General features: G+C 38.2%; 1 protein-coding gene and 1 long non-coding RNA gene across 13 annotated transcripts in view; one reads left to right on the forward strand and one right to left on the reverse strand.

Annotated features, from left to right (window-relative positions):
* FOXP1 (forkhead box P1) overlaps positions 1 to 26,359 on the reverse strand; it is an 837,055-nt gene that overhangs the window by 18,331 nt on the left and 792,365 nt on the right. For all 12 annotated transcript variants that reach the window (XM_056524614.1, XM_056524620.1, XM_056524621.1 and 9 more), the window contains 5 exons: positions 19,250 to 19,333; positions 6,926 to 7,127; positions 6,681 to 6,757; positions 4,039 to 4,140; positions 544 to 665 (listed from right to left, as the gene is read on the reverse strand). In XM_056524614.1, the coding sequence (XP_056380589.1) occupies positions 544 to 665; positions 4,039 to 4,140; positions 6,681 to 6,757; positions 6,926 to 7,127; positions 19,250 to 19,333 (587 nt within the window). The remainder of the gene's footprint in view (positions 1 to 543; positions 666 to 4,038; positions 4,141 to 6,680; positions 6,758 to 6,925; positions 7,128 to 19,249; positions 19,334 to 26,359) is intronic.
* Positions 3,167 to 26,359, forward strand: part of LOC130275939 (uncharacterized) — a 65,047-nt gene continuing 41,854 nt past the window's right edge. The window contains exon 1 of the long non-coding RNA XR_008844963.1: positions 3,167 to 3,300. This is a non-coding gene — a long non-coding RNA (uncharacterized LOC130275939). The remainder of the gene's footprint in view (positions 3,301 to 26,359) is intronic.

Below are 26,359 nucleotides of genomic sequence, written 5' to 3' on the forward strand. Positions count from 1 at the left end.
AGGGCAGTATTTTCGAGGACGGCCTCTCTGAATATGGCGGCCACGTTTAAACTCTTCATCATCAACAGTCCAAACGGACCCATACTCATCCTCTACTCTGATAAAGCACTTATGGAGAGAGAGATTGGTGCGAATGGCACCCTGGGACCAAAGCCGTGGCAACAAGAACAAAGTAGGGAAAAAAAGGGGGGAATACGTAGAAAATAAAGCAAAAAAGATGCAGAGGAACATGAAGCGAAAGAAGTAGGAATGAAGAGGCAGCACAATAAACAGAAGGGAAAGGAAAAAACATAATAATGCATAAGCAAATGATTGTGAGTGTTAATAGGCACTGGCACTTAAAAGTACCAAGTGATGATGCAGCATACACCAAAGCAAACAGGACAGGGGTTCAGTGGGTATACAAATGGCAGGGATGATGTATAGTGCTTCCCTCTGAGAAAGGTGAAACATTTTGAGTGCACCTCAGTAGTTCCGTCACCAAATAAAACCTCAGATACCATAACACACTACACTAAGAATTTCAAAGGATGGTGGACGTACCCACTGATCTTTTGTGGCCTCCTTTTTTGGAATTCTATTTCATCCACTGTCCATACTGCCCCTTTTACGTTTTCTACTCGCACAAAACACTTGTGTAGACTAAGATTATGGCGCACTGCATTCTGCAGCAGGGACAGGAGAAAAAACATTTATAGGTGAGTGCTTATTGTCAACAAATATCATCATTTTTATTCACTTTTTGTATTTATTTTTAAAGACAGCCTTCAAACCTGGAAGCATCACTAATTCAACAGGTATCCTCCTTGTAAGAGGCCATAAGCAGCTTCTCTCCATACCCTCTTAGAAATGAGTAAAACATCTTCTGGTGGAAGCATCCTCAGACCCCTTCTTTATGAACCAAACCCCAGCAGTCTTTTTATACTGATAAGATTAAACTATAGATTGGCAAATACTGTAAATGTTTCCTAGTTTTACCTGTCACATTATCACTAGGATCATACAGCAAGAGGTACTGGTAAATAAGTGAACTTTGGATTCACCACCAGAAGTATTTTTATATACAGTCACAAACATTTTCTTATTGGGGTTAGAAAAGTTCATATAAAAAGCCATATCGTGGCCCCTAATAAGAAAGGTTCCATTAATGGTGGTGTTGTTCCTTTTAGAAATCATATATTTGTTGCTAAACTTTAAAAGCTTATAAATGTGTAGCCATTCAGAATTTTAAGTCTACGGTATTTAGATCTGGACGAATTGTGTAAATAAGTCTTTGGACAATTTATTACAATTTCCAGATAAGGCTCACCATATTTCTTAGCTCTTTCAACATATATTGTTTCCTTAAAATGTCTTACTAATGGTAATAAACAGTGGCAACCCAATTCTTTACTTACCAATTTAAAACTTAAATGTGTTTCCCAGAACACAACAAAACCTTAGCAAGGTTTGACTGGTAAAGGTCCAACCCTCCCCCAACCAACAGAGGAGGGTGCTATGGTCCCTTAATTATTCTACACTGCAGCTCAGCCACACTCCTGTTCTAAGATTGTGGGGGTCTATGCAGTTGGAACTGCTGTGCCCTATCTCATGGAAAGGGGGGAAACTTTGTGAGTTGGGACAACCCCTTTAATGGCCTACCCTAGAAGAACACCTGTAAGCAACAGTTGATAATATAAGCTTTTGGCTTTGTGTGGAAGGTTATGATCACCTACATGCTTCTCACCATTCCCACAGAATTTATAACTGAACTATAGCATAAAATGTTATTTATGAACGTGCAACCAATCAGTTACCTGGTGCCTTGTTGTGGGTGGACAGTACCTGAGCCATGTCACTGGCTTGTTGAAGTTCTACAAATATTTATATTTTTATTATATAGTAGAATTTAGTGTTTGTATATAGTTTAAAGGGCAGCTATTGTTGGATTTTAAAATGAACATTCCAGGTACTAATCCCCCATACTGCTACATACTTTATAACAATTAGTCCCCAGTGTCTTACTGAATTTAGCCAAATAAGCCCTGTTCCACTTAATGACAGGGAAGATGTGCGCATGTGTAATATGTTTTTCCTTTTTAGACAAGGGATCAACATTGTCCTATGCAATTGCCAGTCCCCATCAATGAGAAAGCTGGTTACCCTTGAACCAGAGGACCAGAGCATGTACAGACAATGATGACTTCTCTGCCCACAAAAGAGTTAAAAACACTGCACATGCACCATTTTCCTGCTGGAGACATGGGAGGTGTCATTCATGTCAATAAAATAAAATAGGGGTTGAATTATCGACAATTCAGCAGAACACTTGGAAGGTCAGCATATGCCCAGTGGACAATAGCATGTGGAACAAGAGTTTTTCTAACTTTATTTTGTAAGGTATACACTTCTAATAGCTATAAATTTAGAAAGGCCTTTTCATGTCATACAACATGAAAGGAATGGTTTCGAAGGGTTGAACATAAGGAAAGGAACATTCAAACTAGGGACCACAATTCTGTTTATGTTTTTTTTTTTTTTTTATTGGACAAATTAAATGCAAAATGATCTCCCAATAAATCCTTAGAAAAACAAAATTCAAAAAAGGTGTATGACTATCTCTGGAGTAGCAAACTGTGATAAGAAACATATTTATGACTAGTAGAAAAGAACTTATACAGCAAGAGTGCTTTGACTTTTACCTATTTTCTAACAAGTCATTGAGATAAATGGCCTTACAGAAAGAGTAGGACTCCGCAAGTTTTTTGAAGTAATATGAGTTGTAGGGTGAATCACCAAGACATAAGCTAAGTTTAAAGCAAGGCTTTTTAAAAAACATAGCTTAAGGCAAAGCATTGTGCACTTGTATGTTGGGCAATTACAAGTTATGTGGATGACAAAAGATAATATTTTTACGAGGCCATATACATGGATACATGTTGAATGTAGGATGCACAACCAACACAGGTCTTCTGAACTCAATGGCGGTAAGGATATCTAAGAGCTATGGGCCAAAACGCCGTGGTGCATAGATCAGCACCTGTCAGAATCTATAGGGTTAAAAGGTTCTGACAGGTTTTTTGTTTGCTTTTGTTGCCAGGTTACACCTAGCTGTCTAGCTGGTCAGCTGACTGCTTGATGAGAGCACCTGTGAGTTGCCTATTTAACCTGGCAGTTGGCTCTCAGTCAGCAACTGTGATAGAGTCTTTTTGCTCCAGTAGCTAGTATTCCCTGTTTCTCCTGTATTTTCCGGCATCTTTGACTTTCATCTCGACTTCTCTCTGGTTTTAGCGACTTGGTACTTCTCCTGGCTTTGACACGGTTAGTTGACTCTGGACTACTGTGTGACAGTGTATATGTATTTTGTTAGTCTGTCTGTTATCCCACTGTCCCCGGACCTAGTCAGTGTCATTGTAGTTTATTATTATGACAATTACATCCCTCACGTATACAGGAAGGGACTGTCTTTGTGGTTACTGACCTGTCGTTTAGGGCAGGCACGTAAGGAGGGGAGCGGGTGAGATTAGTGTGCACTCCTTACCTGCCCATACGTGACAGCACTACTGTCTTTTTTTATTCTACCAAATGGTTTGGGTCCATAGACAGTAACCAAGGCCATCCCCTGGTTTGACCATGATGACTTGTCAGAAAATACATATAAGTAGAAATACTCTCTTGCCTCTTATACATAAAATATTTAACAATGTATATCCCTATAAAACACATGATCTATACTGTAGGTTTTTACTGCTACACTTATCATAATGATTGATTATAGCGAAACCCCTCCTAGTTTGTTATATGCTGTGGACCAAAAGGACACAGGGGGAGATTTATCAAAACCTGTCCAGGGGAAAAATTGCTGAGTTGCCCATAGCAACCAATCAGATTGCTTCTTTCATTTTTTGAAAAAGCCTCTGAAAAATTAAAGAAGCAATCTGATTGGTTGTTATGGGCAACTCAGCAACTTTTCCTCTGGACAAGTTTTGATAAATCTCCCCCTTAGACCCTTTCATAAATTCTACACTCCCTTAAGTTTTTAAACAAGCTGATCCTTACCTTCCACGTTGCTGCATTACGTCGGAAATAAGCAAACATTCGTGTGAACCAGTTGTAGATTTCATTTAGTGTTAGTTGCTTCTCTGGAGATTCAAGAATTGCCTAAATAAAGTTAAATAAAAATCAACAAAAATAAATTAATAGTATACACAAACACATCATATATATATATATATATATATATATATATATATATATATATATATACACATACACACGCGCCAAATTAGCAATTTTAAGGGATGAAAAAAAATTATTTTAACAAAAAAAAAAAATAATATTCATATATATCTCCAATCTGGCAAAACATAGACCTATATAAATCCAATCCAGATGTTCCAAAAATACATAATTTGGCACAAGAAGGAAAGAAAAAAATATAAGCCAGACTTCACAACACGATCTGAGATTAATACCTCTATTTAACAGTTCAATGACAACATTCAAAATGGAATTATCTAATTGTTTTGAGTTTTTATTTCTGTTTCCTGGTAGAAATATTAATTTATCAGTCATTCACAAAGCAGGATCAAAGAAAAATGCAAAACATTTCAGCAGCTGATTACAGCTCAGTAATTATTTAGAGCTCCGATTAATTCTAGGGATCAGAGATTACGGTAGTTTGTGATAATTGACTTGCCATCTTTAAACAGCCTCATTTTCACTGTTGTGTGAAATGAATTTTCTAATAATCACATTGCATTGTAATACTTAATCAAAAGCAATTACGTTAGATATTGCTGTTTTCAAAACTCTTGTGGCAAAAAAAAAAAAAAAAGGTTTTCGGGTTCACGCAAATACCAGAGTTTTGCACATAGGTTTCAATAAACATGTAGGGTGGGAATACTTTGGAAATTTTAAAACAGGATCAAAGAGCAGAACATAGTGATGATAACTTTAGATCGGTGGTCTCAAACTGTGGCCATCCGGATGTTGCAAAACTTCCACTCCCAGCATGCCCGGACAGCCAACGGCTGTCCGGGCATGCTTGGAGTTGAAGTTTTGCAACATCCGGAGGGACACAGTTTAAGACCACTGCTTTAAATTATAAGAAATGTATTATAAGTATAATTTCTAATCTCAAGACGGAATACAGAAGCCAGGAGGTTCACACTGTTCACATGGCCTCCAGGAGTCAAATAAAACTTGACATCAATAGAAATTCAATGATAATAATAATGACTGAAATGTAGAAATCAGACCAAAGGCCAAGCTTTGATGAAGATGCTAGAGGTTCAAATCTACCTTCTCTGGGATTCTCAGATGATTTCCAATACTAGTACAATATATGGCAAAAAAAAAAAAAAAAAAAAAAAAACAGTGGTTCGTGCTAAATGTGTCCCATACTACAGCTAATGAACAGTCAGGTCACAGTTATCCATCTCAAATAAAGGTTGCTTTTTGAGATGAAACTATGGGCTAGAGCAGTGTTTTCAAACTGTGGCTTTCCAGTTGTTGCCAAACTAAAAATAAAGACCAACAGCTGTTAGGGCAGGTTGGGGAAGACTGGGGTAGTGGAACAATTGCATTTTTGTACCCCTATGAGGCTTCTTTTATTAATGTAAAATATACCATAGTATAACAAGGCATCTACCAAAATTCAAAATAAATACAGAAACTGGTCAATGGTTGTCACGTAGGGGCATAAAATAGTCCCCAAACATAAGACAAGAACCAAGTTCATTGCTTTAGTAGCAACTGGGCATATGCCAAGGCCCACTGAGCATGAGAAGCCCATGGTGATTTCAGTAAATATACTGTAATCTATGCATCTTAAATTATGGGTGATGTAAACAGGGAATCCATTATGACCTTGACCACATTAACCGTGTAAGACTAACTGTAAAGTGATACAGGGTACACTTTTGATAATGTGTCCCTTGGTGACTAATAAATGTTCACAAAGTACATGTAGGAAATCACCAATTAGGCTCCAGATAATAGTAAAACTTAACTTTTACTTCAAAGAGATAAAATGACAGTACAAAAATTATGAAAAAAGCACAACACAGTGCTATATAGGAGGGGGGAACGGATACAGGTGAGTGCCTATATATTAACAAAACCCTACCTATAAAAGGGGAGCTCCTAACTCTAAGTCTGGATGGGGAGTGGTGGAATCAAAGTGATACAGAAAATGTATATACATATACACAATAAGTGGCAAACCAAGAGAGGCTTGCCACTTATTGTGTATATGTATATACATTTTCTGTATCTCTTAGATTCCCCCACTCCCCATCCACACAGAGTTAGGAGCTCCCCTTTTATAAGTAGGGTTTTGATAGTATAGGCACTCACCTGTATCCGTTCCCCCTCCTATCTAGCACGGTGTTGTGCTTTTTTCATTAATTTTGTACTGTCATTTTATCTCTTTGAAGTAAAAGCTAAGTTTTACTATTATCTGGAGCCTAATTGGTGATTTTCTACATGCACATTATCCGTGTGTCAGCCATTAGCCAGTAACTAGTCTTTCCTGCTTTCATGCACATGGCTACAGTAAAATGTAGAAGACAAGACTAAATCTAACACTTGAAAATTAAATGCTTTCAGTACCCTAGTTAGTTAGCTAGACCTTTTTCATGCAATATAATGTTTTTTTCACAGCCACAATGAATAGACCCAATGATACCATCACTTACCTGCCTGATTAAGGATGCGTACGTGAAGGGTGGCCTAACTTCTGCATTTTTGTAAAATTCTTGGTTCTGTGCAATGTCTAAAATAAAATTATACACATTGTGGTTATGAACATAATGAAATAAATGCAGGTGGATGTAGTCCTGTTGAAACTGTTAAACTACTCACTGCTTGAGTACTATGCCAAGACTTTTCCAAATGGCATGAATATGCTCTATATAGGGTCAGTAAGAAAAGGTCAACTCACCAGAAGAGATGGGGACGTTGTATTTGTCAGAGTACCGCCTCCGTATGGGTCCCACATTGTGGATGCTGGTGGTAGTGATAACAGATGGTCCCTGGGTTAGAGGAGTGAGTGGTGTCGTTGGGGTGGTGGGTGTATGAGGTAAGCTTTGTGGGGAAGGTTCTGATGCAGTCTTTGAAAGTGTGGCACTGGACACCAGGTTCAGCTGTAAATACATAACAGTATAAAATAATGAACTAGTGAATAAACCAATTATTCAATACAGATCTAAACTGGAGTGGAACTTGCACCAATGCAAGGCTCCCCTTTTACGAAGTAGCGAGTAGGTGTGGATCACTGTTCCTACAAAAGGTGGTTGGAGTTGGAAGGTGTGGGGGCAATACATCATGCACTCTCTCTTAAAGTCTTTAGAGTTTAAACAGTATGTTCCGTCACTAGGTGAAGAGGGGTCTTGTTATTTTTATCCCCATGTACATTACGGTCTAATATAGACAAATTCAGTAACCAAATTTGAAATGCCTTCCAGAAAGCATTACTACCAGCAACACATTTACCATTTAGCTAGAGAGATTTACAAGCCACACAAGTAAGTTGCAATCCACCAATAGATCATTGTGACACTCAGAAATTTAAAGCATGACTACACCATGTTAACTATGGGGCAAACTTTAAACAAACTGCCACCGTATATAGGTTATACATACAATGTTTTGTGCCCCACATGAAATTTAAATATACACTTTCATTTGTTGATTTAATAAAACGTCAACCCAATGTTTAGTTTTCAGAGGAAATGTGTAAACTCTGCCTTTGTAAATAGCAAGTGGCTCTGAGATTGAAATCCTGAGCTGGCACATATACATTTGGAGCTGCACTTTACATTAAGCAGAACTCTAATATTAGTTTAACAAAGTTCATTTCATTTTATTTTATTTTTTTGGTACAGTCAAACCTATTGTTGAGGCCTATCCAGACCATATAAATCAAACCCCACATTCAGGACCATGTTAAATTCAGCAATCAGTCAGTCTTATTACTATGTCAGGCTTTTATTTCTTCTTTTACAATAAATTAGTTATAAGTCCAATCTAGAAAAAAAAACGCACATAACTGTATTACTGCCATTAAACATAATTTGCCAGTCTAACGATGGAATAGTATAACTGGTGCCAAAAATATGAAGTCATGTTAAGGAAAGGTACGATATATGGGATTAATCACGAGAACCTTGGTGTTTCATTAATTGATTCCAAGGAAAGGTACCTTATCAGAGAATAATTTCAAAATCAATTTAGTAAAGGACACAGGTCTATCATAATGAAGAAGGGGAGGGGTCCCCTACCTATTACATCAAGAAAAGATAGGGCTTCTTCATTTCCTTCTATATTTGAAAAAAAATAGTCTAATTTAAAAGGAATTCTACCCAAACAAATTTGAACTGCAGCTCTTCCCCATACGTGACCTTTAGAGTTTATCAATATACCTCAACTCATATTACAAGCCAGTCCTCTGTGTGATACGAGCTGTGATTTAATGATAATCCCCAGAGAACAGACAAGTAATGCAGCCTTTTAACAGTTTATTATGGAAATGTGTTTTTTTTTTTTTTTTTTCATGTTAAATAGGATACAGATGTTGATTTTCAACAAGCCGAACAAAGACGCACGTGCACTTGGTATACTTTCATTTAGTCTGGACGCATTTTGGGGTGGTGTCCTACTGTGGTTTATACCGTATATTATTTTGTACTCTTTTATAAATTTAAGTGAACTTCTAATCCTCTGTAAGAATTCAGTGAGTTAAGTTACAATTTTTCAGTGTTAAAATGTATCTCTATTCATAAATCATATTACTTTCTTTATCTTTGTAGCCATCTTAAAAAGGGGTTGTTTACTTTGGACAATCTGTTTGTTTAAAGGTTTCTATAATGTTAAGCTGATCACTGAGCATCCTGCTGTGGAGGTAGTCAATCACTCATGAAAAGCTTTCTACCTTACTGTCTAAATCACACTGCACCACCTGTGCATTAGACTTCATTCCATCCTACCACAACCCCAGTTTTAATTCTAGTTCTAACCCATCTCCTTAAGCATTTAAAACCTGGCTTCAGACTCGATTACTCTACTGAAAAAAACCTTAACAAAAATCATTAATCATCTGTTAAGTACCAAAGACTCGCACCATTACTCTGTATTCCTCCTTTAGAACTACCCCTTGCCTTTGACACAGTCAATCACCCTCCTGTTACAGATTTTCTCATCCCTGGACATCACAGACTTGCCCCTCTTCTGGATCAAGGAGTATCATTGGGCCAAAAAGCACAAACGCAACGCCCAAGCAATATTACGCTTCCAAGATGCTGCACGGCAGTCTAAAGAAAGAGTCCCTCTGTGCCCTAACACTTTGAAATGTTATATTTTTATTTCTAATTCGGATATTTAAGATGAAAATAGCTACAAAAGTGAGGGGTCAGCTCTGTAGGTGTTAGGAGAAGCCTTCACAGTGGTGTGGGTGGGAGAGAAATGAAAGGGAATGAGAAAATCAACCAGAGATAGCATATACTGGGGAATAGACACACCGATCTTCTCCAATTTTTTAAGACCCTAAAAACACTACTGGAACATGCAATAAGTAATTGATAACTTATAATGAATCATTATTAAGCAGAGCCCAGTCTTAGGTTGCATATAGAGTAAGGAACATAAAATGTTTTTATAGTAATACAATTTTATTTGCTAATAACTTGCTTAAACCTGTATACAGCCAGCTCCTTAAATTCTGTAATACGCCGTGTAGAAATCGTGGAATACCTTACCACAGTCCATGTACATAGCCACACCTTTATTTTTCACGATCACAGGAAAAACTATGGCACTAAATTCTACCTCTGCTACCTGCTTTGTTTCCATTTTTTTTATATATACAGCGCCCTGGAATTAAAGTGGTTGTCTCATGAAGGCAACCACTTTTCAGTTGCTTTATTTGGGAATGGTGCATGTAGCATTTTGGAGAATGGTCAACCTCTATGAGCCAGCAGAGGCGTAGCGTGGGGGGTGCAGGGGGTGCGGCCGCACCGGGCGCAACATCTGGAGGGGCGCGCTCGCACTCGCAGCTCTCTGCCCCTGCCTGGCTCACTCACTCTCTCTGCATTGCTGGCTGTGCGAATCCGATCCGAGCCGCCGGGTCGCCGCCCACTGTGGAGGCAGTGGCGGATCCAGGGGGAGGCAACGGGGCAATTGCCCCCCACCCCCCCCCCGAGATTGTGTCCCCTCTTCCTGAACTATCGCATGGTGGACCAGGAGCTGTCGGCTGTCCCGCTCCACCACCCCTTTCTCACGCCCGTCACCTTGCTATCACATGCCGCAGCTGCTCCATTCCTGCAGTCAGTGAGAGCCAATCACGGCAGGCCGGCACGATGACATCACATCATCGCGCCGGCGCCCGGAGATCACGTCCCCGCGGCTCTCACTGGCTGCAGGAATGGAGCAGCCGCAGCATGGGAGAAAGGTGATGGGCGTGAGAAAGGGGAGGGGGGAGCAAATTATAAGTGAGAGGGGCAAATGATGAGTAAGGGGCACATGTCAGGGGGGCATTATATGTGGGGGAACATGACAGGACCCCCCCTGTCATGTGCCCCTCATATATAATACCCCATGTCTTGTGCCCCCCACATATAATGCCCCCCCCTGACATGTGCCCTTCACATATAATGCCCCCTGTCCTGCCCACTCAGGGGGCCTTATATGTGAGGGGCAAATGTCAGGGGAGCATTATATGTGAGGGGCACAGGACATGGGGCATTATATGTGAGGGGCACAGGACAGGGGACATTATAAATCAGGGTCACATGTCAGGGGGGCATTATAAGTGGGGGCACATGATAGGGGGCATTATATGTGAGGGGCACATGTCAGGGGGGCAATATATGTGGGGGCACATGACAGAGGCCCCCTGTCATGTGCCCATATAATGCACATATAATGCCCCCCTTACTTATAATACCCAAAGTATGTGCCTTGGATTATCTCCAGGGTATGGCTCCATTTTGATGTTTAGTTTTTGTTCTTCATATTTTTTGCCGTTTACGATGGTTGTGAGACGACACATAATAGCATGGCCCATGCTAGGTTACTACATTTGTAGATTTGTATTCATAGACCTGCTGAAAATGTGGAGAATGTGTAATGCATGTTCGCACTCAATGAAGTGTTTGAAAATAAACTTGTATTTAGATGCATTTTACTTTAATTACATCAGTATTTTCATAACAAACAATACATGTGCTTAGGGGGTAAGGGTTTCTTTAACTAATCTAGAGGAAGAGACTCAAGTGCTAAAATCCACGGGTTAGGGGGCGCAAATTACTTGCCCCGGGTGCTGACAACCCACGCTACGCTACGCTACGCTACTGTGAGCCAGATTACAGAGTTACCCATATTAGCAGCTCCCATTCTGTTGGACTTATGGAATTCATGTATTAAACAGATGTCCATTAATTTAAATGGCTGTCATGTTATACTATATCAGGCACTGCAGGGGAAATGCCTATTTTTTCATGGCTTCGCCTTTGTAAAATTAGCTTTATGCTGCGGGTGCTGGGAGTGGAACTTCAGGGGCTGGGTTTAGAAAAGTCTTACCTGATGAGATTTTAAATGGCTTTTAAATAAAATAATGACAGGAGGCATAAGATAAATCATATGGTGGATACCACCAGATCCCAAAAGACACCACTTATAAAGCAGAAAAATAATGGTGCATGTAGCATTTGTCACATATAACACAATCTATATAAGCTCCAAATGGAGAATACTGATGCAGATGTATACAGAGTAAAAAAAATTCATACGACATCAAGTGTCAAATATTATGTTTGCAAGTGTTGGTTTGGCATTGCTACCCCTGCAACCCACCTGGAAATGGGACATGGAATTAACCATAGGACATGCATAGGTTCAAGGGTCTTTTCTAGGAAAAATAAAGTTATGTTATATGCTTCCTGTGCAGTAAATATAAAAATCCTGCATACTTACCTCCACCAATCCCCACTGCTACCGCTGTCATGTCCTCCACTGCCACTGTGATCCTTTTCTTCCTGGCATTTTGAGCCAACAGAGACTACTAGCTTAGCCCAGTGAATGGTTGAGTGGGCACGAAACATCATCAGAAGAGGACTGCATCAGGGATCAGAAGTCTTGACATTGGCAGTAGCAGGGGAATGGGTGAGGTGAATATGCAGGCTTAATTTGTAGTGCACATGAAGATATATAAAAAAAAAAGTTGTCCCCCAGAGAAGCCTTTAAAGATTGAACCCAGGCCCAGATGGCCCATTTTCCCTATATGAGGAGACCTTAACTATAAATGACGCATCATGGCTGGAAGTTCATGACATTTTTAGCAGGAGCTTCATGTTACCCCACTAGTTTATATGACACTTTTAGAAAGTTGTCAGATCAATTTGGCCGACTGAATAACATTGGCCTCTGGAGCACCTATCAATCACAATAAATAGGTGGATTTCAGAAAGAGAATAGAGGTACAGAAAGGGGTGGGGAACAATGTAATGAGGGTGACTTGATAAAATCATAGCAAATCCCACCTACCGCTGGGCAGCCACTAACACGAGATGGGGTAAGCAGCCAATCTGGGCTAATTACTAGATGAAATTGTATTGTAAGGACTCTAATTAGGAAATGCTTATGGAGGTGACCCAAGGATTAAGCACTGCATACAAATGACCCCAAAGTCAGGGAGAAGCGGGTGCAGGGTGTTGCTGGAATGTTTGGTCACGAAAGTAATCTTATTTTAAAAGGAGGGATGCAGCAATATTTGGAATAATAGCTATGAGGTAAACTAATTAAAAGACAGATCCTGGAGGAAGACTGTGGCTTTACTGCAGCTGAGGCTGTTCCAAAACAATGTGCCAAATCTCAACAGCAAAGCAGCAGTCGAGTGGAAAATGTCTGCCTGACCTCTGCTCCTACTATTAATTTGCAGGAAAACTAATGACACATATACATATTCCCACAAAATTGTTCTAATTGCTAATTTGCCAAAGGAGCCCAGTTTCCAAATTAAACATGACTGCAATCTGTGAGGAAAGAGAGAACAAAAAGCAGGAGCTGGGAGCGCAGGGCGTTTAATCTCCCACATCTATTTGTAGGTTTAACCAACAATTTTATGAAATGCTGACCTTGTCAATTGCTATTGAAGCACTTCATGGATATATTTTGTAACTTTTTTTGTATATATATATATATATATATATATATATATATATATATATATGTGTGTGTGTGTATATATATATATATATATATATATATATATATATATATATATATATATATATATATATAGTCAGATTTTATGTTCGAAAATTTCCTGTTGTTTTATAGAGAACACATAAGGCAGAATCAGATAAGTTGTTTATTAAGTGCATATGAAGCCATTTTATTTGGCTACCTGTTATGTGCTGCATATAAAGCATGCCTCAGATAAAAACAGCTATAAGAACATCATTTTTGATATGTCATTCCCTTGCTGTAGTAAAAAACAATAACAAAAAAACATTTTAGGTGACTTTTCAGTATAAGCTGCAGTGAGTATACATGAGAAGCAGCACTATTTTTGGTCATTATATAACTTGTATCTGGCATTTTTTTAACAGATATCTGCTCTGCAGACTGTATCTATAATTTTTGTTTCTCCCAGAGCTGGTGGATGGAGCCTATTTTCTATGGTGTCTGTCATAGACTGCACACAGAGGGGGAAATCCAGCACCCCTTTGTCCCTTTAAACCATTAAGGACCCAACAACTTTTCATCTTTGCATTTAGATTTTTTTTTGCTCCTTGCCTTCATATAGCAATACTGCTTTTTATTTTCCACCAAGAGACCCATGTGAGGGTTTTTTTTTTTTTTCAGTCACCAATTGTACTTTGAAATGACCTCCCTCATTTTACCACAAAATCTAAAATGAAAAATTAAATAAATAATAATTATATATATATATATATATATATATATATATATATATATATATACACATACATATACATATTTGTAGGGCGATACTGAAAACATTTTGATAATTTTGTGAGCTTACTACTTATCAGTCTTTGTGGCTCATACTCTAAATGTTCTATATAGGATATACATACTTGGGACAGTTTTATAGAATACCAACTTGGGGATTTAGAGAAAACCCATGCAAACATAGTATGAAAAAACTAATTGTTGATGTTCCTATAGACCAGTTTTGTACCCCAGTTCTGCAAGATAACAGTGCCAACCACTGAGCTGCCAACTAGTGAATATGACTACACAGGAGTCTCTATATGGTTAATTGCTATTTGTGTTTCATCAAAAAAATATGGGCATAGAAAAAAAAAGTCAACAACTACGTATTACATTTGTTTAAAAATTACCATATTTATATACACAGTTTATTGACTCCCATTTTTTTTATTTTTATTTTTTATTTTTTTTAGTCTGTGTTCAATTTGGGAATTATACATCAATTTAAAGACTATATTACGCTCTATTCTTGTTGGCTACAACATCTCTTTAAAATGATGTCATCAGTCATCAGTAATTTTCATAAACAGGCAGTGATGTAAACCCCTAATCAAAATGGATTTCCATTAACTGTCCCGCTTAGTACACATAATTGTATCTTTTTTGTTTTTCCTAAATGTATTACAGGAGAAGACTAGCCAGAGATCAGGAGGACGTGCTTATATCTTTACTTGAATAAAGATGAGTTTTAACCCTTTTACGGGGTGTAGCATTATCCGAAATACACCACCCTACCAACAAAATGTGCCAGCCCGGTGTTCTCTTGCATGCTCCAGGGCACAAATTTCTGCTATTAGCCGCGCCAGTCTGCTTAGGGTCAGAATTGATGATTTAATTGCACTGAAATTCTGAGCTTTAATCACTAAAGATTGGAGATTGTAACATGGAAAGATAGGCAGTTATATGCAGTGAGATGACAATTTAAAAAAAGGACAACTCCTGTCATTTGAGGCCACTAGGAAAAAAAAAGTTCTACCATATCTTGTTATTAGATGCGAAGAGTTTCTAATTAGAAATTAAAACTATTATATTTCATAACTTAAATTCATAACTATTATATTTTTATTTATTCCATTATATGACTAGTTGGGGGCTAAAAAAAATGTTATTCCACCTTAAATTATTACAAATAACCAGAAAAAAAGAAAAATAGGAAACCATAAAAAAGATAAGTTACTTGAAATGTATGGAAGTATTTATTCATATTTTTGTTATAAGGGTTTTGCTAGCAGCACAAAATATATATATATAAACAAATCCAAACCATATAATTCAACTATTTAATTTTATGTTATTAGTTAACCAAGGTTCCAGCATAGTTTTACAGGGCATGTAATTGCTTGTGCTTATTTCTATATATTATATATAGATATTTATTTTTTATTTATTTTTTTAAGGAGAAAAAAAAACGTAGTTGCTTTTCGCTTAGAGTAAAAAATATAGTACACAGAATGGAATATTTAACCAAGCATTTGATTTGAAAATGTTATTTTAAATGTTTTAGGTCAAGTCTGAATTGGTGCACTGTCGGAAAAACTTAATTACTGCTCAGCCATTAGAAAAAATTATATTGCCTCTTTCATGGATGACAGTTGTGTGACGTTTGGGAATACTGAAAAAGCAATTATTCCCCAGATACAATATACAAAATGTTGTTGACAATACTTCTAATTATAATATACTTCTGGGTTTTTATAGACCAGAAACATCCTATAAACTATTCATTTTGATGTAAATTTTTACAAACAGAGCTATGGGAATTTTATTCACCATTAGGGCCTGTGTACACAGATCAGTGTTGTAGGACTCCATAAAACAGTCACCACAACCTGCTGTAAGCCCTTACTGTACTAATCTCTGCTTTCAAATTTATAAGGAGGCATGCAGAACTTTTGTCCAAATGATTCTGCAAGAATCTATGAATACACATGTGGCATTATGGATTTATTCTCTACTGGAATCAGTGCTTCCTTATGGAGACATCATACAGTGGGAAACAGTGTAAACTGGAAAACAATAATAATTAAAAAATGATAGGCCTTATATGGAAATCAGCATTAAACAAATATCCCCATACTGCTTTGTGTGGGCACAAAACAATGGCCTCAACACAATACCTAATTGGCATAGAAGAAACTAAACCAATCTATTGTGTATACAAGACCAGATCTTTCCCATTCTCCTGACAAAAGCTAGAACTGAGAAACAGGTGCGCTTAGTATATGGCCAATGTAGAAGGAAATACTGGAGCTGCAACTTAAAGACACTGCTTTTTCCCAAGTCAACATTTAGAGATGGTCTAAAATGGAGTTCAAAGAGGTAGAAGGAGAGAAAAAACAAAAGAGCAATAGAAAGTGGAGTCTCTAAAAAACTGTTTATTAGGAAAAATGGGGAAAAGCAACATATAATCAATAGTGACTATGCTTTTGATAATAAAGCAAACCTTTACTTTATACACCTTATAGGGATTTAGTCATGGAAACAGCTGCTTATTAAATTAAACATGAACCATCTATTAGCTGAGCATTTGTGCAGCTTAATAAGTGGTAGCTAACCAATCTCTGTATTTCCCTGCAGAAGAAACATAGTAATACCTGCCAAACATTTTGAATAAATGCCCAACCATGCAGTCCATGGATGGGTCATGTTGGGTAAAATTGGAACTGTACAATGGTTTAGGCTATTAGGATGGGTCATATGGAAAGGTGTTGTATTCATGAGATAGGCCATCAATAATTTGGATTCCCACCAATCAGCTGATCTACAGAGCTATGATATACACTAAGGAACTGAGACGGAAGCCCCAGCTCTATTTATCGTGAAGTGGTCATGTTTGGTAACTGCAGCTCTGCATTCACTTCAATATATTCACTAGCTCAACTGCAGTATCCCAGCAAAACCGTGACAACAAATGGAGCTGGGGCTCTGTTCACTGTGCACATCTTGGTGTCATAGCTCTGCCGAACATCTGATCATGGGAGTGCTGGTTATTGGCACGCTGCGATCACATATTGATGGTTTATCCTAAGAATAGACCATCAATCACTAAGTCCTGGAAAACCCCTGTAAGAATATTAGGTTTGACTTTATATCCATACAGAGATAAGGAATCTGTAAAGTACCTAATCACTTAGAAAAAAAAAAAAAAAAAATAAAATAAATATTATGCCAAAAAGTTACTATGCCTAAAATGTACTCAACCTCCAATAACTAATAACTCACAATCTAAACTCATGAATTACATTTTTACTAACCCTGTTATTCTGCTGTACAGAAATCCCCTTTCCATTTCTATTTTTTATATCTGTCTCAACCCTCTCATAATTGAAATTTATCAGACTAGTATATAAAATATTCTACACAGCAATCTCAAAAGACCATACAAATCTAGCCGACAGCCCCCAAACAATGCAGAACTCTACTCACCCTTAGAAAAATGGAAGAAAAAAAAAGAACTCTCAACATAGAAAAAAGGTTTGGAGTTGATTGCCTGCAAGCGAAGACACTTTTCATATACAAATGTGATTTTTCTTCCCCCTACCCTCCAAAGGGTGGTGCAACCATAAATTTACATAGACTAATCCACAAAATCTGTGCATCTGACAAAAGCAAACCTCACACAGGCAGTCTATTGTCGGTTTACATATCAGTGAGCTTTATGTTCGCTTGTAACAACGTTCAAACTGTCAAAGGTTCGCTTTGGACTCTAAATAAATGGTTACAAAAGTGCTGTGGAGAAATATTAGACTTTCCTCAAAAGAAAGCCTGCCGTGTATAAATTTGAAAGCTATTCATTTTTAAGTCAAAATATGCATGCCTATTTTCTTGTAATAAAGAAGCACTGTGTGTAGCAAGTAGGGAAGATAATGTTAACTTTTCCTTCCCCCCCCCCAAAAAAAATAAAAATAAAAAAAAAATTCTAATAAAAAAAAAGGTTTTAAAGAAAATTTACTGGGAGGTCCCAAGCAAATGTAAACAGACTTAACACAAAATGCTAAAATAAATAATAGAAAAATATGTAGAAACTACTATACCACCATAAGGAAAGAGTTAAAGGGGTTATATAGGATTAGAAAAACAGCAAATGTCTTCAAAAAACAGCACCACACCTGTCATCTGTGTGCTGTTGCAGCTCAGGTCCAATAAAGTAAATGGAAACAAGTTGTAATACCACGCAATTTTGTAATTGGATTAGTCTCAATGATTTAAAGGGGTATTTCTATCATATCCAGGATATTCCATAAATTCCTGATAGTTACTAGAGATTCTCTCCTATCCAGAAAAAAGGGTAATCCTTGTGAGTATAGATTGCATACTCCTCCCAGATTGTAATAGAGGAGTCCCTACAGCCCTCTCTCCGATGAAGTATATGGGAGATCTAGGAAGTGGCAAGTAACCAGGCTATAGGGAGAGCCGCCATTGTTAATCAGTGAATGGGGTTTATAATGCAATCTGTGCAATGTCTATGTAGGTCAGAGGTCCCCAGCCCAGGCCTCAAGGCCCACCAATAGTCCAGGATTAGATTTTTCCCCCCCTGTTCTATATGTAGTAACTGAAAAAAAAACTGGAATGTTGGTGGGACTTGAGTACTTGGTTGGGGACCATTGATGGAGGTAACTGGTGTAATGGAGAATCCAGGGTAAAAACAGCCATAACATCAACAGTTCACTTCTTTGGTGTCATTTTGTGCACAGATGACATCAGTCTATGTCAATGAGAGAAAAAAGTACCTTATTAATACCAGTATAAATTATTAATACCAGTATAAATGTGGCCTGTACTATCCACTGATATCTATGATATTACAAGATATTGATGCTTGATAGTTTGATTTTCACATTCCGGTCATTGTGAAGAGTTCATACAAGGATTGATCATGCGATTGATCTTACAAACTACTTTATATTATTCTTGGCAGTACACCTCCTATTTACACAAGTAATGTGCTACCATCAAAGTTCATGTTTACGCCCCCATAAAAGAAGCAATCAATGACAATCAAGAGCTTTCTTGTTTGTCATTTAACGGCTGGGCATGTTTACAATGGACAATAGTGGGAATAAACATTATTATGAATGATCATGTGGGCGATTATCACCCGTTTATAAGGCTCTCAGCAGAGATCAAAGTTGTCTTATTTAGGAGTGTCCCAGACAAGTTTAACTGGTACCCAAACATGGAATACAGTGGCATCACTGAAGTGTGAATTCACCCGCCTTTCCCCCTATCGTTTAAGAAGAAAGATACTTACAGGTTGGGGGCTTGCTTTGGGTTCTGTTGACTTCACATGTAAATGCGTCATCATGGCTTGCAGCCGTTCTTTGTCTTTGGAAAGCTGTTTATGAAAAAAAAATGTGGGCGAATAAAGCATTTTATTTAACCTTTAAAATAATCATAAATGATTCTACATTTTCAACATCAAAATAAGTAAACTGAAATATATTTGAAAATAAAGGAAGAACAAAATCCTACCATGCTAAAGAGGATAATGTCTGTAGTTTGCAAAGGAACCCATACTTTAAACCAGTGTTTCCCAACCAGGGTGGCCCAAACTTTTGCAAAACTACGACTCCCAGCATGCACGTTTTGCAACAGCTGGAGAAACCCTGATTAGGAAACGCTGCTGTAGACAAACTTCTTATTGGAAATGTATTTTGCCTTCAGACGTCAATGTTATTATCAGACTGTCCCTGCATCTAAAAAAAAAAACATTTAAATTGGTTTTCCCAAATCAGGATAGGGATCCCGATACTCAGGATCACTTATAGCAATGAGGTTGTGTTTCAGAGCAATCGTAGTTGCTCTGAATGGGGTTTCAAGTTTTCAGGACAGTCCCCAGTGGCTTCCCTTCAACTTGCCTGAAACAACCATTTATGACATATATACAACCAAAGATTTCTCACTGCTGCTATGCGCAGGGGAGAGGTGAGGACACTTGTTCTAGTGGTCAGTAGGGGTCCATACATTGGGGCCCCTTCACATTTATAGCATAGGTGATAAATGTCATGTTGGCAAACCACTGTAACAAATGCAGAAATGTAATATTGAGGTCCTTTTTAACAAGCTCCATCTACAATCTTTTGTTGCAACTATGAAAGAAAAATTATGCCTATTTACAAATGGCCTCAATTAAAAATATTATATTATCGGGTATATACAGCTGCATTGACTAAATTAGTGGACAACTAAAAGGGGGTACTGTATAAGTCCAGGATCAAAGTGCTATGTCAGGCACAATGAAAAGCCAGGGGTTAGGTAATGATGACCCTGCAAGAAGAGAGGGTACAGTATGAACCACACAGTTCACTGTAGCTTGCCTAAAGTCAAAGTTTGCTTAAGAAACAACAAACTAGCTGGTTTTAGTACTCACACATGCTTGAAGAATCTCCCTCAGACACAACACGTAGTTACAGTGGTTGAGCATGCTGGTAATTGCAGTACAGCTTTGGGTACACTCTTATTTTAGCTGCCTTTCTTGCACATCCTGTAACAAGTCAAGCAGGGAGCCTTCCCTCCACCTGCTCTGGTCACTTTCCATACACCACAACTTACACCTGTGGCCCACCTGCAGTCAGATCCACCATTAACCCCTCCCTCATAGAGTTGTCTATTGTTCTAAGTAGACTCCTGCCTTGGGATATACATAACAGCCTACTTATGGTTTAGGCCATCAGGGGGGTCCTTTACACACATAGCATCAGCCGTTAAAGCTCAATCGGCAGCACATCAGCTCAATAACTTTCTTACTAGTGGAAAACCAACTTAGACTCAACAATTTAACCCAAAAATGGTGGCACCAACACAGTGTCTCTTGCCTACATTCTCCTACAGGACTTTCCATCATAGCTCCTCTCTCTCCAACCTACCAGCCTGGCATATGAGAGTAGCAGTTTCCCGCTGCCCTGTTGCTAACTGCATGAAAAAAAATAGTTATCCTACTGCAAAGAAAAATACCTTACAATTTCCATAAGGACAAGGTACAACACACCTATTCCCTAAGCATACCTTACAATGCTAAAACACAAAGCTTGTTTGTAGTCTGTAACCAAGGACACACATAGGTCTACAAAGCAGGGGACAATACAAAATGGTAGTGGTTTGTTAATGAAGACTATCATTTCAGGTTATATTTTAGATGCTATGGTACAATAAACAAAAATTGGTTGCACCTACGAACATACTATTTAAGAAATCTAGCCTTTTTTCTAATGTTCAGTTCACACCAAAGGTGAACGTAGAGCCTTGAAGGTATAGAAGGTATAATGACCAGCTAAACAGTCCATCCGGCATTCAGAAGCCACGACTAACTGTCAGCATGCCGATAATGGCATGGCTGATAAACAATTTCTATATGCACCGCACTTGATTCTCTAGAAAGGTCTGGGAAGACATTGAAATTATCCTGAAATGCACATAATTAATCTTGCTGGGGGATGATATAGAGTGTGCCTCATCACCTGAAGCTTCAATTTAAACCATATTAGTATGTGCCCTTAACAAGATATGGGAATGTAATCATTGCAGCAACCATTTTATTTGTATTCTTTTCCACAGAGTTGATTGAACGTTGCTCACACAAAATTACTTTTATAATTCTCAACCTAATGTCTCAGACATGCTGCCTCCGTTTGCTCTTGTTCAATTACATAATATCAATGCCTGCTCACATCAGATATTCTGTTGATGTGACACTACAGGCAATGCCCAAAGTTCACGTTTTTGTAATTTCATGAAGAAAAAAAAGAATATAAAAAATATTGGTAGTTTAAGACAAAAGGATAATCTCACTGAAAATTTCTAGATCAGAAATAATTGAATATTCTACTGTCCAGTATTTGATATACAAGGGCAAACTGGCATTTCGAACCAATCACCCTATTAGGCTTTACTGATTATCACCATGGCCAAGCCAAAGACAAGACCATTATTATTAGTCTATGTGGCCATTATTTATTTATTTATTATATTTTTTTCATTTTAAGGCCCATACATTCTTTTATTTATAGCTACGAATAGAGGTGTCCAGCTCAGACTCGTAGATCAAAGGAACTTCTTTATTAGTAAAATTGCATAGTTGCCATGGGATACAACAGCAAAGAATTCAAGTCGTGTGACACGTTTCAGCCAGCAAGACCTTAGTCATACACATGATGACTAAGGCCTTGCTGGCTGAAACGTGTCACATGACTTGAACCCTTTGCTGTTGTATCCCATGGCAACTATGCAATTTTACTAATAAAGAAGTTCCTTTGATCTACGAGTCTGCGCTGGACACCTCCTTTCATATCTATTGTCTAACAGGATTAGTCCAAATCCAGTCCGGGCGCTCTCAGGAGGAAGCTGGTTCTCATGGTCTTCTATTTTATTTATAGCAAAAACGGTCAGATTTTTATTTAATTTTTTGCTTTCAGGATGTTTGTATCCATGAAAGAACACCAAATGTCTGGATGTGTTTCCTGATGTTTTTGGGGTTGTTCCAAAAGCTATAGACCAAAAAGTATTTTATTTGGTAAGTGTTTTGGGTTAAAAAAAGAAGGCCAACTATGGACATGTTTTGGCAAATAAACAGCCAAGAAAATGGCCCAACACTTATTTTTATGGCCATAATTATGGGTGTATAATAAACATTTTTGGGAACTGGGGGATCAATAGAACCGTTAATAGAATGAAATAGTAAAAAAAAAAGTCTAGTTTTGGGCCATTTTAGGGACCTAAATGGCATTTTTGAAACTTTTTGTATGGCAAAAAGCTGACCAAAAGTAGGTGTGCGCACATACACGAACAGTCTAAAGTAACATTTGAATAATCCCCTAAAAATATTTACAAAAAATACTTTTGTATTACTAAAACTTTACTTAAGTCACAAACTGTAAAAATACACCTAGTATACAATTTAATGGAATCCAATAACTATTGACAAGTACTGTGCACCTAAAAGCAATGTCAGATAATTATTCCTTAAAGAGTCCATCATTCTTATACCTACATAGTTACATGCCATATTGCTGAGCAAGTGGTCAGTTCTACATAAAAACTGTAAATTTGTAGCATATTTTGGATGTAGTAGCAGTTTAATGTTTCACGTATTTCTGATGTTGCTGAGCATCTGAAACAGCAGACAGAAATACATTTTTTGCAAGGCATCAGCAGGAAAAGTTAATTGAAGTTGTGCATGCAGAATTGCCTCCATAATAGACCTTTGCAACTACTATGGTGTGGAGCCGGGGACTGATACCTGATCATAATTCCATTGCATACATTATTACATTGTACAACAATTTCTGCATAAAATTAATTTAAGGGAAAGAATGCATGACCAATACATGAGGAAATTATGAGACATTAATATGCCTCAGGTCATCGTATACCACTTGCCTTAATGCAGCTGCTCTCCCTGCTTATAGTCATTAGCAAGGCATAACTATATAGATCACCGATGCACTGTTCAGGAGACCTCATAGGGGAACATATGCTAGGAATTTGGGTAGAGTCATGTGTGAGCGATACATTGTTTCATTGTACTGAATCTCTTAAAGGAGTGGTCTCAAATTAGAAAAACATGGCTCCTTTCTTGTAGAAATGGCACCACTCTTCTTCATGGGCTACATTTCAGCCCCATATAATTAAAATGAAGTTGAGCAGCAAAACTCGACAAAGTCCATTGTGGTGCTGTTTCTGTAAGAAAGTTGACATAGCTTGTCAACCCCTTTCGCCAAAATGTGCACTCAGAAAATGGAGTCTATGTCAACATAATATTTATTGGTGACCATAGTTAAAGGGGTTATCCAGGCAAAAATAAGATGCCTACCAACAGAATAAGCATCTGAAGGGTCCAGAAGGGTTGAATTCATATATTCCATATAACCTATATATTCATGGGAGTGCAGGAGATACACGAATACAGCACTTGGGTATCTCCAGCACTCTAATAGACAGTTTATAGCATGGTAGCTGGCCCATGCTGTCTACCCCTACATACAGCTGAGAGAGCCAGGGCCCTGTTCAGGAGATCGGCGGGGGCCCCCAGCAGTCCAGTGGATAAGAAATACATTTTCATTTTGTGGAATATAACAATTTAACCCATTCTGATGATCTTGTTTTCTTTTAGTGATTATTTGACCATATATTCTAGGGGCCTTTACATAAATACCTTGAGAGCTGTATTAAGAATTGCACTTTAAGCCTTACGGTCCTTTAAACAATCTTTTACAGGAGTCGGTTTAAAAGAACACTGTATAGCAGACCTTTTTTTTCCAACCTAACTTTAATATGGGGTTTCAAAACCTAAGAGAAGCAACTCAAAAAGGGGACACACTATAATAGGCTCTTTACCAAATCATCTCACCCCCTTTACCAAAAGGAGCCCTGAAGTCAACTCCCACCAGCTCCTTGCTTGACGAATATGTGATGGGATTTGGCTACATATATACTTTTCTTTGTTATAAAGAGACTTAAGAATATATTTTTTAAAATAATATATGTGTAGGAACAGCTGCCATTAAAAACTACAAAATTACGAAAATGTGATTTTTTTTTAATCAAAACAAACATTATGAATTAAAAACATTGGATGGCACAAACCCTTTATAAAAAAATTTTTTTGCTTGACCATAAAGTCTCATAAAATGAACAATTTATTTTGTTTTCTTATTACATTAAATGATTGGAGTGACCATTTATAACAACAATAAAAACTACTAGTAGTCTTAAAACCTGCTCAAGAAAACGATGTTTGATGTATTCTTTCCACTCTAAAATATCAGCTGTAAATCTTAATAAAAGTGCATAATTGCTTGGTGTGTGGTTGGTTTCCATTTATATGACCACATAGCCAACTTCCTCCTGTAATTGTTTCTGCAAGACTCGATAATTTACGCTTCACACTACGATACTGGGAAATAAATTAGGCCATACTGGGTTAATGAAGAGTACAGTGGGAGGAAAGTAAGAAAAGAAAGGCCCAGATTCATGTAGGAGCCAAAATGACACAAGACAAATTGAGATAGGAATTAAAATGTTATGTAATTAAAAAGATATATGCTTTTTTTCACAGAGGGATAGCAACAACAGAAAGTTTAAGTCTGTTTTTGCAGATATTTCTCAGTGACTATTTGAAGCTGCAAATGACTTTAAACTCTGTAAAATTCCAAATGTAATTATCTTCCGTATTTAGCCCAGGGCCCTCTATATATCTTCATACTGCTGCCTTGCATACAAAGCAGCCATTTCATTCAGAGACAACTATGCAACACTGAGCATAATCAGAGGTAGCACGAGCCCATGAAATGATGGGGTTAATTTTGCACTTTTAGCCAAGGCGCGATGGCAGCCAACCGGCCAACTTTGTTAAATTGGAACAAAACATAATCTACAAATTCTATTGTCAAGATTTGTTTTAACCATGAAATTATTATAAAAAATGCAACACTTTGTGGTTGCTTATCTCACTTTGTGGCAGCTCGGAAGATTCACCTGCTGCCCCCATTCTGGAAAACATAGCAATGGCAATGTTATTTGCTTTTCCACTAGAATGGAAGATGCTCTCCATATAAATGTTCACAAAAATCTCATTAATATGGCAGAGGGTAAAAAAAAAAAAGTGGCTTGTACACCCTTCATGCTGCTCTTCTGCTCTCAACTGTGTTTCTGAGGTTTAAGATGTTTGTTATCTATATACGCTAGATAAACTGGTTACTGTGAAAGGATGTAAATAAAAGGGTGGAGCCTGAGGGGGCCCACAAGGTCTCTGTACCCCATATAGAGAGACCAGAACTACAAATTAGCTTTAAAGGGGTACTCCGGTGCTTAGACATCTTATCCCCTATCCAAAGGATAGGGGATAAGATGCCTGATCGCGGGAGTCCCGCCGCTGGGGATGCCCATGATCATGCACGCGGCACCCCGTTTGTAATCAGTCCCTTGTGTGTTCGCTCCGGGTCTGATTACCGGCAACTACAGGGCGGGCGGCGTGTGATGTCACGTTCCGCCCCTCAATGCAAGTCTATGGGAGGGGGCATGACAGCTATCACGCCCCCTTCCGTAGGCTTGCATTGAGGGGCGGAGCGTCACGTCACACGGGGGCGGAGGCGTGACGTCACACGCCGCCCGCCCCGTAGTCGCCGGTAATCAGACCCGGAGCAAACACGCTCCGGGGACTGATTACAAACGGGGTGCCGCGTGCAAGATCACGGGCATCCCCAGCGGCGGGACTCCCACGATCAGGCATCTTATCCCCTATCCAAAGGATAAGATGTCTAAGCACCGGAGTACCTCTTTAATAGTCGGGGGAAGGTGGCATGGTTTCAGAATTTAAATTCAAGCACAGGAACTTCAAGTCTGGTCTCTGTTGCTAGAAGCGTGT

This window comes from Hyla sarda, chromosome 6 (genome assembly GCF_029499605.1).
Source record: "Hyla sarda isolate aHylSar1 chromosome 6, aHylSar1.hap1, whole genome shotgun sequence".
Classification (NCBI taxonomy): Eukaryota; Metazoa; Chordata; class Amphibia; order Anura; family Hylidae; genus Hyla; species Hyla sarda.